The sequence below is a fragment of the Aricia agestis genome, chromosome Z, assembly GCF_905147365.1.
Source record: "Aricia agestis chromosome Z, ilAriAges1.1, whole genome shotgun sequence".
Taxonomy (NCBI): Eukaryota; Metazoa; Arthropoda; class Insecta; order Lepidoptera; family Lycaenidae; genus Aricia; species Aricia agestis.
The window spans coordinates 8,803,073-8,821,554 of NC_056428.1; the positions used below are offsets into that span (position 1 = coordinate 8,803,073).

The 18,482-nt window shown below is 38.0% G+C and overlaps 1 protein-coding gene across 3 annotated transcripts; it reads left to right on the forward strand.

Moving 5' to 3' along the window:
• Nucleotides 1-4,940: 4,940 nt before the first annotated feature.
• LOC121738630 (gamma-glutamyl hydrolase A-like) lies at nucleotides 4,941-18,251 on the forward strand. Of its 3 annotated transcripts, none has more exons than XM_042130819.1 (8): nucleotides 4,941-5,070; nucleotides 8,115-8,369; nucleotides 11,764-11,814; nucleotides 12,486-12,718; nucleotides 13,404-13,510; nucleotides 13,689-13,786; nucleotides 17,039-17,319; nucleotides 18,104-18,251. In XM_042130819.1, exons 2-7 carry the CDS (start codon nucleotides 8,185-8,187, stop codon nucleotides 17,307-17,309), a joined length of 945 nt encoding a protein of 314 aa, XP_041986753.1. In that variant the 5' UTR covers nucleotides 4,941-5,070; nucleotides 8,115-8,184; the 3' UTR covers nucleotides 17,310-17,319; nucleotides 18,104-18,251. The 3 variants fall into 3 exon arrangements, with proteins under 3 accessions (XP_041986753.1, XP_041986752.1, XP_041986751.1); XM_042130818.1 differs by lacking the exon at nucleotides 4,941-5,070 and adding an exon at nucleotides 7,395-7,459; XM_042130817.1 differs by lacking the exon at nucleotides 4,941-5,070 and adding an exon at nucleotides 7,396-7,490.
• Nucleotides 18,252-18,482: the final 231 nt, after the last annotated feature.

The following is an 18,482-nucleotide window of genomic DNA, read 5'->3' on the forward strand; positions in this document are numbered from 1 at the left end:
TAACAGCACATCTTTTATCGCATTCCTAATTAAATACTGAATTGGGTCCCATTAGGACCTGCAGGACAACTTCCACGAATAATGTTTGACTGTCTGACAGCTGCTTGCACGCGTGAAACTGTAACAAGTGCTGTCGTGACAGTTTTAACCACTTCTGAGGTGTCTTTGCGAAAGAAGAAAATATCTAAATACGTTCTCGTTTATTTGTAACAGATCTCGCTGCTTATTGGTCACGATTAGTTTATTTTGTAGCAAGTATTGCCCAATGTCCATACATCCTTGTTTGTGAGAAAACCCGCATGTGGATTACAAAAATCGTAACAGAATATGAATATATATTCTGAAAACAGAAGAAGATGGATTCCTACAGTAAATGTAGAGTATAAAATAAAAATATGAGCAACTAGCTGTCCCGGTGAACTTCGTGTCACTTTAAAACCTTCCCTGGACTTCTACGAATATTTTAAGACTAAAATTAGCCCAACCCGTTCAGCCGTTTTCGAGTTTTAGCGTTACTAACATAATTGAAAATCCATTTTTATATATTTGACTTTTAAGTATTATCACAAAATATATTTTGTATGGGAGTATAGAAAAGTGTTGTATTTAGACTTTTTCAGGAAATTATTCTTTTTTTAGAATTTTTCTCTCCGTAAGAACCATCCTCGTACTTCAAGGAATATTTAAAAAAAGAATTAGCGAAATCGGTCCAACCGTTCTCGAGTTTTGCGCTTAGCAACACATTCAGCGACTCATTTTTATATTATATATGTACATAATTTAACAAATGTTAGGAAGGAAAAAGACTTTACCACTTGATGTCTTCCAAAACGACGACTTAAGACATCCGAAAAAGCTAGCCAGGGACAGAAGAAAGTCTGACTATTCCTGACTCTTTGGTCCTGTGTAAACCTCTGTGATGACTGATCTGATGCTGGTTTGAGACTGGAGGCTGGAGGTGAGTGGACTGAGATGATCACCGCGATATGATGGTCGTCCGACTCAGATTCTACAAGTTGTCCAAAATAAAACCCAACCATATATTGGTTGGGTTTTATTTTGGACAGGATCCTATCGCGGTGATTATCTCACCACACCTGTATGCACCAAAGGTGCACCGAAGACGCCCTCTAAAGGTTAGTGAACCACATCAGAAAGAAGAGAGAGAAGGAGAAAATTTCTGTTGTGGTATCGCTGGACACAGAGGGGGCCTTCGACAATGCTTGGTGGCCAGCTGTAAAGGTTCGGTTAGCTGAAATTAGGTGTCTGGGGAACCTGAGGCGGGTGATCAGCGGCTACCTAAGTGGAAGGAATGTCATCAATCAAAAGTGAGATGTGCAGGAGTGGAAGTGTGCATTAGGCAGCAATGTATTTTCCCGAATAATCATGCAATAGTCGTTTATCGTCTAATAGTTTTGACATATTTTTTCGCAATAGCCTATTGCCCAGTTTTTGGTGTAAAATACAATTTTAATTATTGTTATGGAATAAACACATAATTTTTTATATCTTTGTAAATATTCACAGAAAAATTCTGAAAAAAATTCACACGATGTATTTTGACTTCTAGATGCCAAAAATCGCATAACAGCAAAAACCCCACAATAGCACATTGTCTTATTATTCGGTGGGGGCGTCGATTTGTAGTGTTGCTAGTAACGAATAATTTCTCAAAGTAATCATGTATGGCAAACTCAAGGAAAGTATTGTATTTCAATAAATTGCTTCATATTTCAAAGAAGTGTATGAAAAAAAACAATAAAATGCTGAATTTCGAACCTTTGCCTGATTTTTTCGTTAATTATCACTCTGGATAAATTGTTTATATTTAGTAATACCTTCGCATGGTGCAATAATAAAGGATTTTTTTTTATTTCTTACAAAAAAATAAAATACCCTTTATTATTGCACCATTCGCTTGTATTGCTTATTATAAACAATTTTTCCTAAGTAACAATGTACGGTAAAATCCAGGAAAGGTTAGATTTTTAAGGTTTTATTGTTTTCCGATACATTTCTTCAAAATATGAAACAATATTCTAAAATATAACACTTTCCTTGAGTTTGTCATATACTATTACTTTCCAGAAATGATTCCTTACTAGCAACACTATAAATTGATGCAATAATACAGGGTGTTTTTTTGGGATTTTTTCTTACCTTCTACCCTCATTAACTTTTTTCTCCCATGGTTTAGAGATTTTTCGTCTACAATAAAATGTTCAACTTTTTAAGCCCTTTCATTTGGTATATGTCTCAATGTGCTACATTGGTGGGTACGAAATGCCCCTTCTTTGAAATTTTCCGAACCTTTCATATCTCTAAAAATATTAATTTTATCGTGAAAAGTCATAGGACCTTTTTTATTGGTATTTCAATAACAATTCCTTGCTATTGTTTAAACAATGTTTGTTTAAACAATATGGCACCGGGTTGTGCCATGGCAACATGCATTTATATCATCAGGAGGGCAATTTGAAGAGGATCGCATAAAAAAATTGAGGTGGAATAGTTTTAGGTACTCATGCCCCGACTCGTGCTGCACTATATCCAAAGTACTCAAAATTCGTCAATGCGATGCGACCCGGCCCGGCAATAGTGTGCTATAGCGCATTTTGCGCTGCGCTGAGCGCCGATCCGCCCCGGCACGCGCCAACAAATTGTGCGTGTACCTTTAGCAGGCGGCGCGGAAGTTGGCACTGCGCTTTGACAAAAACAAGTTTATTCATGTCGACCCGTGGTCAGCATTCAGCGGTCCCGCTGTGTGGATTTAACCGTTTTATTTCGGTTTTCAAAACGTTCTCATTTTGTTTTCGTTCCCAAAAACGTTATTGCAAAGACCTGTTCCGAACGATTTGAAACCTTTAATTAAATAACGTTCTCATTTCGTTTTCGTTCCCAAAAAACGTTATTGCAAGGAAACGTTTTGAACGATTTGAAACCGTTATTTAAAATAACGTTTTCGAGCCCTGTATTTAAACCGCATTTTTTGCAGTAAATTCCAGTGTTTTAATTTTTTTAATACCTACCGTAAACTACTTACCAGTCATTGGACAGCTATGGATTTTTTTTACAGAAATAGCTGTAAGAAATTAAATACTTTGCATAAAATAGAAATAGATATTGTATTTGTGTTAACATAAAAATGCGATGGTTTTTCAGTTTATATTGATTTTTTGTAAAACTGAATGGTAGGTAAAAGTGGTAAAACACAGTCATGGGACAGAATTACAGTAGTTGGACACCCAAAACCAGTAGTTGGACAAGCAAAGTTTGATTGAAAATTGGTTAAAATAGGAATTGTAAGTAGGAAACATTATGAATAATTGTTGTTTTCACATATATTGTTATTATTTATTGCAAAACAAGGTATTTTAATTAAATATTATATGAAAAATGATATAAAAAATTAAAATTCTTACCAATATTACATAGTACTGTGGTACTATTGTAACATATCCATACTAATATTATTAGTATGGATATTATGTTACAATAGTTCTGTTCGTCTGTCTGTCAATTACTTCTTCACGCCCACACCACTGAACGGATTTTGCAAAAAATTTATATGGAGACACTTTGAGTCCCGGGAAAGGAAAAATACTTAGTACTTTTTATCCCGGGAAAATGTACTGTATCCACTCGATAAACGGACTTTGACGCAATGGAGTTACGGCCGTCGTCTATTAATATTATAGATGTGAAAGGATGTCCGTCTGTTTCTTTATGTACTATTATTACCTTGTTCAGGTAAAACTCAAATATTAAGAGATTTCAGATTGTCCTCATCGAGCCAATCGGCATACTCAGACAATATTTCAATATGGAGCACAATGTAGAGCAGCTCATTTGCCTGGCGCTGTGGCCGTACTCTACTTTCAGGAGGTAGTTGGGCTTGTCATGCCATGCACGTAACGATTGTGCCGTGTGCGCTAACAATATTATCTTTTAGGACATGAAATAGATCCCACAGGTTGCACAATATGTTCTTGAGTCTGGATTATACTGATGGGTGGCAAAAATTGTATGGCATTTGTTATATTTAAATCATTATACACAAAGGGTCAAGGGATTTAATGAAATATAAACTAAAGGCACACAATTAGGTACACGTTTATTTAACAATATAGACAATGTGTATCATAAAAAAATTCTTAAAAACTTTAGCATGTTTCTTAATATTTTTTTCTTTTCATTTGCAAAACCAAGGCGCACGTGATGACCATGGCTACAAAAAGATGTTTTATTTTGGTTACATCGCAATCTGATAAAAAAATACTTTCTTTATTGTAACGTGAATGCCCCTTACTATTAATTCCATTATTATTTACGTTGTATAAAAACCACAAACTTTTATTTTTATGATCAAAGTGTATAAAAGTGTCCCTCTACTGAAAAATTGTAATTACTCGTATTTTACCCTATACGTCTTGTGGTCTATTCTACATGGAACTTTCTTTAAAATAAACACAAAAATTAAAAGGTCGCATCTTCCCTATTGCCATATTTTAGTGTGCGAAAAGGATTGGGAACCAAATTCAAAACGGTTGAAGTACCTATGGGAGTTACGTTTCCTTAGTTATTATTAGAACCAATAAAGTTTCAGTGATCTATAATAATATTTTAATATTAGGTATTATATTATAATATATTGCATAACCATGATACTTGCTTGTGAAACCCATCAAAATACACAAAATTTTAATTATCTTTTATTAACACCATATAGCATTATAGGTTTATGATTAACACTGACCTCCATTATACAAGTAGGTAAACTTACTATATTTTGTTCAGTGTTTAAAGAAAACCAGAGTTAAAATATTTGTGTTACCGGAGCAATAAAATGTGAGAATTCACAGCGCATGCGCCTCTTCATTCAATAAAGAAAACTGTGACAATGTAAACAAAGTAAAACGTAGTGATTTTATTCTCTTTGAAACAAAGTAATAACAGACAATATGCAGGAACATTTTACCTATATGAATAAATAAATATAATAATTTATTACAACAACTTACAAAGCATTTAGTTCACTTTTTAGAAAGGTTGCTGACTTCTGAAATGGAGGTAAGTTAGTTGCATAACAGCACCAGAGTAGACAGAATGATGTCTCATTATGATGAGTCATTATGTCTATTGTGACAGCACAGAATACAAATTACTCACGGAGCATAACAGCATTGAATAATAATTAATATTAAGTATTCGGTAAGTACAATGAGGAAAAACTCAAAGCAGATATGTCACTACCGCGCTCGTTGTGAAGCTTCAAATACGGCCCAATTGGGCCGTCTGTTGTTTAGTCTGCATCGAAAAAAAAATGTTGGCCAAGTGAAGTAGAAGTCCGTGCCGTTCCGTACCAATATAATATTAAAGCAAAAAATATCCTTATTATTTATTTCATTTTATTATTAATCTATCACTTAATGTTATAAAGCGGAAGAGTTTGTTTGTTTGAACGCGCTAATCTCAGGAACTGCTTGTCCGATTTGAAAAATTCTTTCAGTGTTAGATAGTCCATTTATCGAGGAAGTCTGTAGGCTATATTTTATCATGCTAACATTAATAGAAGAGCAGAAATAGAGGAAAATGTGGAAAAAACGAGGGAAATTATTTCTCACGAACTACTAGAGCAATTTTTCTGTTATTTGGCACATATAAGAAGTGAAGGATCATAGGCTATTTTTGTGGACTATTGACTAATTTGTCTTTGAAATATCTAAATTACGCGTGCGAAGCCGCTCGGAACGTATAGTATCTATGTTTGCTATTAATTATTATATACTGACGCAGACGAAGTCGCGGGCAACAGCTAGTGATAGTATAAATACAAATACAAAAAAAAAAAACCCCAGCCGAACATATAACCTCCTCGTTTTTTGGAAGTCGGTTAATTATTGAGTATTTCGTATATATTTCAAGTAGGTACCCATCTGTTGAAGCCATTATTGATATCGAGCAAAATATGGCAGAATAATCACGTTTCTTGTGCGTTACTTCCAGGCATTTCGAACGTAAAAACAATTCGTTTGGTCTGTTTGCAAAAGCGGGACCTCGCGGGAGACACCCGGACAGACTGCCTGAAAGCCGAACTGTCCCGCCCACAAGCGGGACGTATGGTCACGTTATACTTAGGTCATAAATTCATAATAAACTCATGTACCGTACTTAGGTATATTAAACGGCGTGGCGGCGGGGTATGCGGTGAGTCGGGGAACGCCTCCGATGTTATTTATCGTAAGTCCTTTAGCGATAGTCTACGCGGAGTAATACAGGAGCAGATACCCGAAATCTATTCTATATTTTCCTCTAGCTTATAGCGTTTGGCGCATCCAATAACAGCACTTTTTCTTCATTTCTAAACAAAAAATGAAAGCTATTCCAATGAGCAAATTCTCTTCCATTTTCGTGTAGACGCCCTCAGAACAGAAACCAAACTGCGAGCAAATACCAGATTTAAATGTTATAAAATGTTAGTAAACATTAGTAAACATTTTTTATGTGGCAACGGCAGTGTGGGAGCACTTATAACATGTAAAGCTGGCTTCCCACGGCCTGATTTCTCACAGGTCAGACCGCGCCAGGACAGACCGACAGGCCATGAGAACCGTCGCATCCGATGAGGCCTGCGGTGGCCTGATGTCGCCCGTTCGATCCATCGAAAGTCGGTAAGTTCAAAGGCGCGGCGCGGCGTCGCGCAACGGTGCCTGTCGCGGCCTGTAAGGGCGCGTCTGCGTCGGTTGTAATCGTTCAGTTTATGAGTGGACGAACGAGCTGAAATTTGAGTTTTTAACTCTTTATCAAAATTAACCAGCTTTGGAATAGCTGTTCGTCGCCTCAACTTCAAAATAAGAATGATATCCATGATGCGTGGTTACGCGTAAAAGCTAATTTATCAGATGGAGCTATCCCTATCACGGAGTTAATAAAGCAAAAAAGAAAATTTAATTTCTAGCTACAGAAAATTGAAAACCAAAATTAATGATTCTATGATCCTGCGTATCACTGCTCATGTTGGAATGTCAGTCAACAGACCGACATCTGCCGTGGGAACGCTCACGTACAGGCCATGACAGGCCTACACAGGTGGGGCAGCGCCTGGCGAGGCCTGTCGCCTAACGGGTCGTGGGAATCTTTACAGTTTAAAGAACCTTTACAGTTCCTAACAAAATGACAACATTTGTTAGTAAATGTTTACAAACATTTTCTAACGGCAGTGTGGAGGCACCATTACATGCATACTAAGTACAGCTGCTGCCACGCGTTGGCATTCTAAGTTGAGACCAAAACATATACGTAAATAAAATCGTTCTATTTTTAAAAGCCGCTCTCTGTTCTTTCGCGTCGATGTATTTTCGGAGTTGTGACCAATATACCACATTAGTCACTTCATTCAGTCTCTAGGTGTTGTCGTGTTGTAGGCTGTTGCAGATGTCTTCATGTCCTCGTGGTCTCGGTAAGGATGTGGTACCACCAAGTTTTAGAAGGTAGGGCAGTCCACTTTCCGTCTCATTGGGCATTTTCGGTAGGAGTTACCCGATCCCTTACGAAATGGGAAACGTTTCTTGGCATAAAAACTTTGGGTGTAATATTATAGGATCATTGTAATATTAAAACTTAGATGCAGCCAGTGTAAAAAACAGTGTGTTTTGTGGTAGTAATTTGATACAGAACAGCCAATCTAACCTCTATGTTAATCGACGGAGAGCTGGCGACCAAGTTGGTCGTATAGCTTCAGCTGTATTAAAACTCTGTTAGCTACTTCCCTGAACAACCCTTTCTGATAATCTGCGAGCTGGCAGGCTGTTTAGTGGTCGGGTGGGGAAAAAAAATAAAAAAAGATGTTGGTTCAGCGTACTTATTTTTTTTTCCAAACAGCTGCACTGGACTTCCCGTGCACCCAAAAAAACATTTTAATCGATCTGGTGGTGGGAAGGGGTGGCCAGCGTTAATAATTAAAAGTAGGAAAATAATATTCCCTATATTATAGCCATAGATAAGCCGAGCACAGAGGGCACAGCTGTCTTGCCACTCTACTCGGTAGGTGTAATCAGGCCTAGAGAGACATTGTACTTTTCAAGAATTAACTAACTCAAACACTACAATTTCAGGTGGTTATGTGACACAGACTTCATCATACTGGCTCTAAAAGCGGTGATATTAGTGACGGCACTGTACTTGATGTACGCCGAGAGCGCTGTGGTGGTCCGTGATGACGTCATCAACCACCGACCAATAATCGGGATACTCTCCCAGGAGCAGTCGAAATATTTCCACACGAAGTACCCTGAGAACTACACGAGCTATATAGCTGCGTCGTACGTGAAGAGTGTAGAGGCTTCAGGCGCGAGAGTCGTACCAATCATGTAAGTTTTTTTTTTCCGTATCTGAAAGTTATAAACGGGATCTTATTACTGACTTTGTAATTGTTATCTGTCTGTCGCCGTCGATCACGTTAAAGCTCCACCAATTGAGTACGTATTTTATGAAAATTAAAGCGTCTCCCAGACAGACGCGGCCTGCGGTGGCGGTGGCGGTCAGTTGGATGGCTTGGCCGCGTGGCCGCGTGTGTCTGTGTCGTTCCTAGAACTTTCAAGTCATCCAACTGACCGCCACCGCCACCGCAGGCCGCGTCTGTCTGGGGGACGCTTTAATTTTCATAAAATACGTACTCAATTGGTACAGAAGTCAGAATCCATCTTTCGCGAGTTCGACTACGTTTGGGTCGTACTTTTGCATAATATAATAATATTTAGTTACGATATTATGTAGGTCTCAAATACTCTACTCATTCAAATTATGCCGTGTTAATGACGTTAGTAACTTTGTTATAGTTAAAACACAGATTAGGTAAATTATTATCGCACAGTCGAGTACTTCATATTGTAATTCCTTCAAGTAATATCTAGTCATATCTATTTAGATAGTAAAGGGAAAATACTTTTAGTTAGACGTGACGGATGACTTTGCATTTAGTAGTTTAATTTGTCCTTGCAAAGATAAAATCTCTCATGTGACATTTTTAAGTTTCCGAGAAAAACGATAAAAACTTTCTACTGAAAAAAATGTTAGAAGGTTTGTAATTTTTTTAATGCAGATACATTTAGCATTTACAAATGGATATTTGTGGATATAATTATCAGTAATAAATGTTTAGAAAAGTCTGAAAAGTATTTTTTTAACGATTCCGCTGCACATAAGAGATTTTAGCTGCAAAATTTTGTTACGTAAGAGATATTGTGCATAATTTTTTTGTGTTTTCTTCTTGCAACTAAGATATTTTAACCATTCATAGAACTTACTAAATTAAAAATAATCAGCCAAGTGCGAGTTGGACTCACGCGCGAAGGGTTCCGTACCGCTATAGAGCAAAATTTAGCCAAATTTTGTGTTTTTGTATGGTATATGGCCCCCCTTTAATTTTTATTTTATTTAAATAAGTATTATTATTTAAAGTACACATAATATATTTAAGTATTCTCTGAAAATTTCAAGTGCCTATTTATTATCATTATTATTGATATCAAGCAAAAATGCCAAAAAAATCTAGTTTATTGTATGGAAGCCCCCTTAAATTTAAATTTTATTTTGTTTTTATAGCGGCAACAGATATACACAATCTGTGAAGTTTCAGAAGTCTAGCTATAGCCGTTATTGAGTTACAGCCTGGAGACAAACAGAGAGACGGACAAACAGACGGACTTACAAATAATTTGGTGACTAGTAGCTTTTTGCTATGGTAAGGTGGTCCACACATCATTATGGCGCAACTTATAAAGCACAGAACCATCTGGCGTATATTTCAGCCCTCTTATGTCTACCACGACTGGATCTCCTTTTTTGCCGGGACGTATAGATTTTAAGTTTGTTTCGAGTTCTTCGTAATGAAGAAAGAACTCACTGATTTAACACAGTGCCGGTCCTAACCAAATCTTCAGGCGGTGCGAAAACCAAAAGTGGCGTCCTTCCAAATAAAAAAATTGGGTGTCTCAGGTGGCTCAGGTGGTGCTGCTTATAGAAACGTTAGGGCTGCGGGTCGCAGTCGAAACGACGTAGGCTAAGTTTTTATTTGGACCTTCAAAGCGCCGCCTTTGCGGCAGCATTACTGCACATCGCAGGGATATGGAGGAGAGTGTGCTAACCCAATGGCGCCAACAGGTGCTTGTCATTACATTACGTACCTGGCAAGACCACATGACCTTCCCAACTGCCAGCCGCCGAACTGTGAAAGCGATCTGGTCGATACTACAACAGGGGATCACACATTCGAGGGACGCCCTTACCTTTGGTCATTACCTGCACCATACGGGCAGGAGGAAACCATCGCCTAGGTACCACTACAGTGAGGAAGAGGATGTTAAATTTTAACATAGAACGGGTATTTTGGTCGAGCTTGCTGCATTCGATACACGTAATCACTAGGCGCGTAAATAGCAGGTTTGATGTACTGTTCAATAGTTGAATGGACACTGTCCACTTCCATCATCGTATGACCTTTTTCTAAATACAACTGCTCAATTACAATGAAAGAAATAACGGTAGATATTTCCACGCGGGCAAGAATTAAAATTTGTCGACGAGTATAATATCTACTTGGGCCAGTCTCCTTTACAAAAGACTAGGAAAGGAAGTCAATCGTCGAATTTAAACCGCCTGGAAGAGCTACTGGTCAATGAAGACGCTGATGAAGGGAGATTTGCCAATCTCCCTGAAACGCAGCCCATCGTAACCTACGGTGCTCAGACCTGGTCATTGACCGAGTGGCAAAGGTTCCAGCTCGGGGTTTGTCAAAGAGCAATGGAGCGCAGCATGTTAGGTGTAAGACTAGCTGACCGAATAAAAAACAGCACGCTGCGCTCCAAAACAGGTGTTAAAGACGTCGCGTCGGCATGAAAGCTGCAAAATTCAAGTGGGACTGAAATGGTTCCAGAGGACGGAAATAGCGAGATGCACTGGATGCCTACAAACCAGGCTGACTAGCAGTGGGATAGCACTGAAGGTGGCCTCGAACTAGTAGTGGTGTGATGCATTTGTTTTCGTTCCGGCTCACTTCTAATGCGTCTATTAATTATTTCGCTTTCTGTCTAAAAAAGGCGCGAAATCTATGCGTACTAAGATCACATAACCTTACTTAGAAGCCCTATTTGAATAAAAACGGTGAGTGAAACCTCAGTGTCATCTGAAGCACATAAGAGATTTTGTGTTGTAACTTGTAAGTTACTTTCAACAATTTGAATAATATTGGTCAGTGAATATCCTCTTATGTGTCATCTCAGGAACACGAGAGATTTTACTATACATATTATGCACGCTCACACATAGGATATTTTAAAAAAGAGTTCTAGCTAAGGCAATTGTCCATATATGGACATAAGAGTTTTTGTAGTCGATAGCTCTTGAAATTCTGAATACAAAAATGCAAAAAAACGCATTTTGGGTAAAACTGCACATAAGAGGTTTTATCTTTGCAACGACGTTATAATGTTATATTTAAAAGATGCTTTAAACATTGGTCATGGTCATGATAACAGTAAAGAAGTGGTTAAAAATTAAAATCCAAAAAAATATGATGTAAGTTTACCATCGAAAAAATTTCTTCATAGGCAGTTGACGGACCTACGTCATATGGTCGGCTTATGTTTGGCTTATGTCAATTCAATGTTAGCTGTGATCGGTCGGATGGGTTTGAGTTTTGACTAAAGATAGTAATATATTTGTATACCTTCTGAAACTGCTAATGTGAGTAATAATGTTTTCCAGGATCGGTAGAGACCGCGACTACTACAGAGAGTTGATGTCGAAAATTAATGGGTAAGTACGTTATAAGTAGTAAGCACCTCTGAGTAGGTATGTAGTACTAACGGCCGCACTCAAAGAAATTCAACGATAACTCTAATTATGGGTATTTTTGACATAAGCTATACATTTCCAGTCAAACTTTTCATCATCTAAATTAAAATTAAGTAAGCATTAAACGTCTGCGATCGGTCGTTCAATAACTTATAAACACTACTACATCTTTCACAAAAATAGATTTATTGCATAATCCTACTTATCTAGCATTTCCCAACAAAATACCACAGTCGAAAATTATGACGTAGCAAATTGTACCTAATTTCCTAACACCCTCAAGCCTATGTCCTTCCTCGTAAACTTCATTACAATCGGTCCAGCTACTTTCGCCTATTCAACAGCACAATCCTCTAATAATAATAACTCCAACACCGGTGACGGTGGCCGGTTGTATTGAAACCAGGTCAGTTGAGCAGGAGTAATTTTATAGTGCCCAAGTGTGTGCGCAGTACACAAGAGCACTCTATTTCTTTACTCTCATAACCCAGTGGGACGGAGGACCGACACGACTGGCGAGAGATCAGGCGCAGGACCGACTTTTTCCGTCCGCATGGACCATCTTACTTGTCAGACAATCAGGTGATCAGCCTATCCTCTACAACACTAATAAGATGTAACCATTCTTCAAGGGTGTTGTTCCCAGGCGGGGCGACGTATTTCAACCAGTCTGACGGCTTCGCTGACGCTGGAGAGCATATCTACCACATAGCTATGGGGCTGAACGATGCAGGCAGCTACTTCCCCGTCTTCGGGACTTGTCTGGGCTTCGAGCTGCTGATCATCCTCGCGTCCGGCCGCGGGAAGGTGGAGAACAGGGAGAAATGCTACTCGTTTAAAAATTGCAGACTGAATTTTACTAAAGGTGATTATGATATTCAATTATGCTTATAATTTCGACGTTGCCGCGACGATTCAGCAGTGGCTATGGGAAAACATATTTTCCACTAAACCAAGGCTGCGTTGTCTAAATTAACGACCGTATTACGTAATTTCCCCATCTGCCTTTTATACGTGGGAGAGCCATGCTTCGGCACGAATGGGCCGGCTCGACCGGATAAATACCACGTTCTCACCACAGTGAGTTTACCGGAGGCCTAATCCCCTTCCCTACCCTCCCCTATTACCCTATTCCCTCTTAAAAGGCCGGCAACGCACATGCAGCTCTTCTGATGCTGCGAGTGTCCATGGGCGACGAAAGTTGCTTTCCATCAGGTGACCCGTTTGCTCGTTTGCCCCCTTATTTCATAAAAAAAAAAATCTGGTCGTACGAATCAAAATAGGCAGCTAAATTCAAGATTTTAGAACCATGGTAAAGCATGGTCGCGTGACCGTAGTTTTCTTGTTTACCTTTTCTTTGAAACGTATTATTTGAATTACATTTTTAACAGAAATTAAATAAATATTATATCTTTAAACGAGCAATTCTTGTATATATATATATATATATATATATATATATATATATATATATATATATATATATATATATATATATAGCAAAGCTCGGTCATCCAGGTACTATATATTTTAAACGAAATCAATTTCAGATTTCCGAAGGAGTAAGATGTACAGGGACGCTCCTGAATACGTTGTGGATATTCTGTCCAGCGATGACGTCACTGCAAATGCACACCAGTTTTGCATTTTAGATAGTGTAAGTATAGACACAGAATAATATATATTAGTAGTACCAAGTATAGATTATAGACCTACAATTGCACATCACTCAGGGTTTTTATTTTAACCGTTTTGGTAATGTAAACTAATGGATGCAAGTCTAAGAAGTAATGGTAATAAGTTCCAAATGAAATATTTGTACCTATTGGTTTCAGAATATGGAAAAGTATAACCTGAAAAACGATTGGCTGATCACATCTCACAGTAAGGACGAAGACGGGCTGGCGTTTGTTGCGAGCGTCGAACATAAAAGGTAACTTACGTACTACGTAGGTCGTAGAGCCTCGACACGGGAAAGAAAGTCCAGTTTTTTGGTTTTTTGCTTACTTATCAAAAACGGTGCTTCGTACAAAATTGTCTTCTTCTACATAATTAAATCTAATTAAATTCTACACAACTTTGTCCTTTACACTTTGTATCTATCTCCAATCATACCTGTATTATTGCACCATTCGCTAGTATTGCTTATTATAAACAAATTCTCCAAGGTAACGATGTACGGTTAAATCCAGGAAAGGTTAGATTTTTAAGGTTTTATTGTTTTCCCATACATTTCTTAAAAATATGAAACAATATGTTATAGGCAAACTCCGAAGCTCCGGCGCTCCTAGGTTGGACTGGTCAATCCTCAGGTCAGACTGAATGACTTAGTCAAAGCCCAAACAAATATAAATTTTCGGCCTTTGACTAAACAATTTTCGTCAAACCTGGGAGGGACTAATTTGGTCAGGCAAACGTCAAAACACAATTTTATTAAATCGGGATTTGACGAGTCAATCTCCGATATAGGTATGAAGTGTCTTATCTTCGTATATTTGGAAGCATTTTATCATTTAAGCAGCTTTCAAGTCTTAACCGCTTAACTCTGCCAGTTCTGACACCTGATTGGTCAGCTTACGTGATTTTCACTTTTATATTTGAGATGCTTTGAGAGAATGCCGTGTGGCCCGCCTTTTGTACGATGTGCAATAAAGTATAAAATAAATAAATAAATGCTTTGAAATATACGGAGGTTAGTTTGTAAGATTAGGTAAGTATAAAAAAATAACATTTTTAAAATTTTGATGTTTATTGTTTTAATAATTTCTTAAGTAATTAAAATGGAAAATTAATCATTTTTCTGGCATGGTGAGGCATTAACTTTAATGTTAATTGTTTTAATAATTTCTTAGGTAGTTAAAGTGGCAAATTAATCATTTTTCTGACATGGTGAGGCATTAATGTTAATGTTAATTGTTTTGAATAAACTTCTTTATCCACGTTTTTAGTAACAACAACACCGTTTGATTCACTCATCTTCAATTTTACACAATTACACGCCCGCGTGCGTGCGTACACAATTGAGAGTGCGCTCAATGAACGAACATGAAATGACAAAACAATCGGTCCGAACACCGCGAGAGACATTATGAACCTTTAAACATGTTCAGATCAACGTTTGACCGAGTTTTGCAGTCGCTTCTAGGATTGACTAGGCCAAAACCGAAACAGAATAATTTACTTTCGACGTTTGACTGAAAAGTTAGGAGCTCCTGGGTTTGACTAAAAATACTTCAGGCAAAGGGCGAAATTGAAATGTATTTCGGGGATCGCCTAACGGCTTTGGCCAAACCTAGGATAAACCAGTCCTTCCGCGAAGAGACTGTGTATCGGACTTTGACTATAACAAATATACTAAAATACAACACTTTAGGAAAGGTTAGATTTTTAAGGTTTTATTGTTTTCCCATACATTTCTTAAAAATATGAAACAATATACTAAAATACAACACTTTCCTCAAGTTTGCCATATACGATTACTTTACAGAAGTCATTCCTTACCAGCAACACTATAAATTGATGCAATAATATAGGGTGTTTTTATGTGATTTTTTCTTACCTTCTACCCTCATTAACTTTTTTCTCTCATGGTTTAGAGATTTTTTATCATACAATAAAATGTTCATCTTTTCAAGCCCTTTCATTTGGCGTATGTCTCAAAGTGCTACATTAGTTTGGACGATATGTCCCTCCTACTTTAAAAATTAATTATTAATTATTTAGTTTATTAAAAATTTATTTTTAATTATTAAAGTATAAATACAACTAGGAACTACTTTTGGATCGGGATGAATGGAAGGACTTGGGGGAGGCCTTCGCCCAGCAGTGGGACAGCATAGGCTCTTAAAAAAAAAAATACAACTAAGTATTTTGTGAACATTTTAGCCTACCTTATGCCATGCTAGATATCGAGCAAAAAATTGCAAAAAAAATCAAGTTTGTTGTATGAGACCCCCCCTAAAATATTTAATTTCTCTTGTTTTTAGTATTTATTGTTATAGCGGCAACAGAAATACATAATCTCTGAAAATTTCAACTCTCTAGCTATTATCGTTCTTGAGTTGTAGCCGGAGACAGACAGACGGACAGACAGACGGACAGACAGACGGACAGACAGACAGACAAACAGACGGACAGACAGATGGACAGACAGACGGTCAGGAAGACGGACAGACATTAAAGTCTCAGTATAGGGTCCCGTTTTTACCCTTTGGGTACGAAACCCTAAAAAACACACTCGGCCACTGAGGTAGTAAGTACTACGTACTAGAGCAGCTATTGCGAACAAAAAACATGTCGCACTTGAGGCATGAGCGGGGTGGGAGGCGGGGTGGTGATTGCTATAGATCAGTACCGCAGAAGTGACACAGTTTAGTGCCTACACTCGAATGAATGCAGAATCTATTTGAGTAAGTGGATAAAATAAAAATAAAAATTCACTTTTTTATAAAATTTATATATATTATGGATCCATAGTCCACTATAGCTAATTACCTTATTTAAATTACTTAAATATTTTCAAATATGTACCATAATAAAATTATTATAATGTACGCATGTATAATGTACGTAATATTTTAAATACATATTACCAAAATACAAACTCGTCTACGTGAGTAAGTACTTCATTCATCGTCGTCTTATGATAGATACATTACACTCTGAATCTACTATACTCTATGACAATGCAAAATGCGCGCGTCATCGCCTAGTAATTGAATGTTCGTATTTTAATTGAAAATAATTGCCTATGTCATATGTGTGCGTGTGTGCGCGGAGGATAATGTGGAGTGGAGGGACTGGAGAGAGAGTACCACTCACTGACCGCCGGCGTACACCGGCAAGTGGAAAAAGGAAGCCCCAGCGCCGGTGCCGGTGCCGGGCCGGGCCGGCTAGTCGAAAAACGCCCATAGTCACCCGTGTTACTAGAGCCTTAATTAAAATAACCAGCCCCCTTAGTCAATGAACGTTAGCAAGTTTCGATATCAAAAACGTATGGTAATTGACATCTTACTTCAGTGTCGGAACTAGCGAAAGCATTTTGACTAAAGGTCCAGTATATGGGATATTTTTTACTGCGGTAAAATAACGGTTCCGTACAACGGTACAAATAACAATGTTGCGTATACCATCTACCTGCTATAATATAGTTGACATCTAGCTGAATTCTTTGTTTTCGTTCCAGGTATCCATTCTACGGGGTCCAATTTCATCCGGAGAAGGTCGCGTTCGAGTGGAAAGCATCCAAGCACTACCCTCACTCTTTAAAGGCCGTCCAGGCGAACCGCTACTTCATGGATTTCTTCGTCGAAGAGTGCCGAAGAAGCGGCCACAGGTTCCCCAGCCATAGCGAGGAGAACCGCCATCTCATATACAACTACAAGCCAGAGTTCACTGGATTGCTGGGCAGTAGCTACGAACAGTGCTATTTCTTCGAGCCCAGGGGAACTGTGTAATATTTGAAAAATATGGCTGCAGTGCCCCCGTAAGGGCAACTGGCGCTGTGTGCAAAAAAAGGATTTTAGCGAATTTTTTGGGTCCTTGGTTTTGGCGCCCCTAAAGATGGCGATTTGGCGCCCCTAGAGGATGGCGCCTGTGTGCATTGCAATTTGCACATACTTAACATTATGTATGGAGGGTAGATGGACAGTGACGGATTAAGACTACTTGATGCCCTAAGCAATCCATGCCTGTGTACCCCCCCCCCCCCCCCCCCATCCGTATGTCAACTAGAATCTGTCTTTAAGCTTTTACCACCTAAAACATGACTTATTTTTAGGAACTTTTTTTGGTGAGGTTTTTGGTGTAGTGAGAGTGGTGAGACGTGATGCCCTAAGTACGGATGTTTTTTGTCCTTCTTCTGGTGCCCCCTCAGACGTGATGCCCTAGGCAATAGCTTAATTTAAGATTAAGGGTTAATCCGTCACTGTAGATGGAGGAGAACTATCTTATATGGGGGATATTTGAAAAAGTGCCCAGCTGTACGCAGTAAATAACAGTTGAAAAATCCTCCAAGAGTGGCGCTAGCTGCAGCAAAGGGTATGGAATGAATGTAGCCGTTGGTGACATATATTTTTAAAAATATAACCTAAAATAGCTGAAATAAAAGCTGCTAAATGATTTAAAATTTACCCTGTTGCTACTGTAGCGCCACCCTAATTTAACGCATTTCAGCGGACACTTTTTACATACAGAGATAGTTCTCCTCCATCTACACTCCATAATATTATGGTAGCGCCCTGCCCTGTATGGGTGAAATTTTTTACCGTTTTGAGATTTTGCAGAGTCAATCCTCTAGATATTATAATCAACTTCAACGAAATAAATTATCACCGTAGTGAAAATTGTGTAGAAGTTATTTAGAATTAATTTGTAAATAAATATTTTGTAAAGTAATATTTGAAGCAACTTTTTTTTCAAATACTTCTTTTAAGTTTTGGATTGGACGCTTTATTAGACACATTATGAATTTTACCTTTTAGAATATTCTAGCATGTTGGATAAGGCCAAGAATGTATCTTAAACTAGGCACCATAATCATAATTCATTGTAATATTATAATACAACATAAGTAAATTTTATCTAGATTTTATCAATATAATTAATGGCTTATCTACATAGAAATGAAA

What these genes read in the sequence shown, in the direction of transcription:
- LOC121738630 (XM_042130817.1), top strand. Translation starts at nt 7,435, where the DNA reads ATGTCTTCATGTCCTCGTGGTCTCGGTAAGGATGTGGTACCACCAAGT. An exon ending in AGTTTTGCATTTTAGATAGT is followed by an intron (nt 13,511 to 13,688) that starts GTAAGTATAGAC and finishes TATTGGTTTCAG; the next exon opens with AATATGGAAAAGTATAACCT. An exon ending in GCGAGCGTCGAACATAAAAG is followed by an intron (nt 13,787 to 17,038) that starts GTAACTTACGTA and finishes TTTTCGTTCCAG; the next exon opens with GTATCCATTCTACGGGGTCC.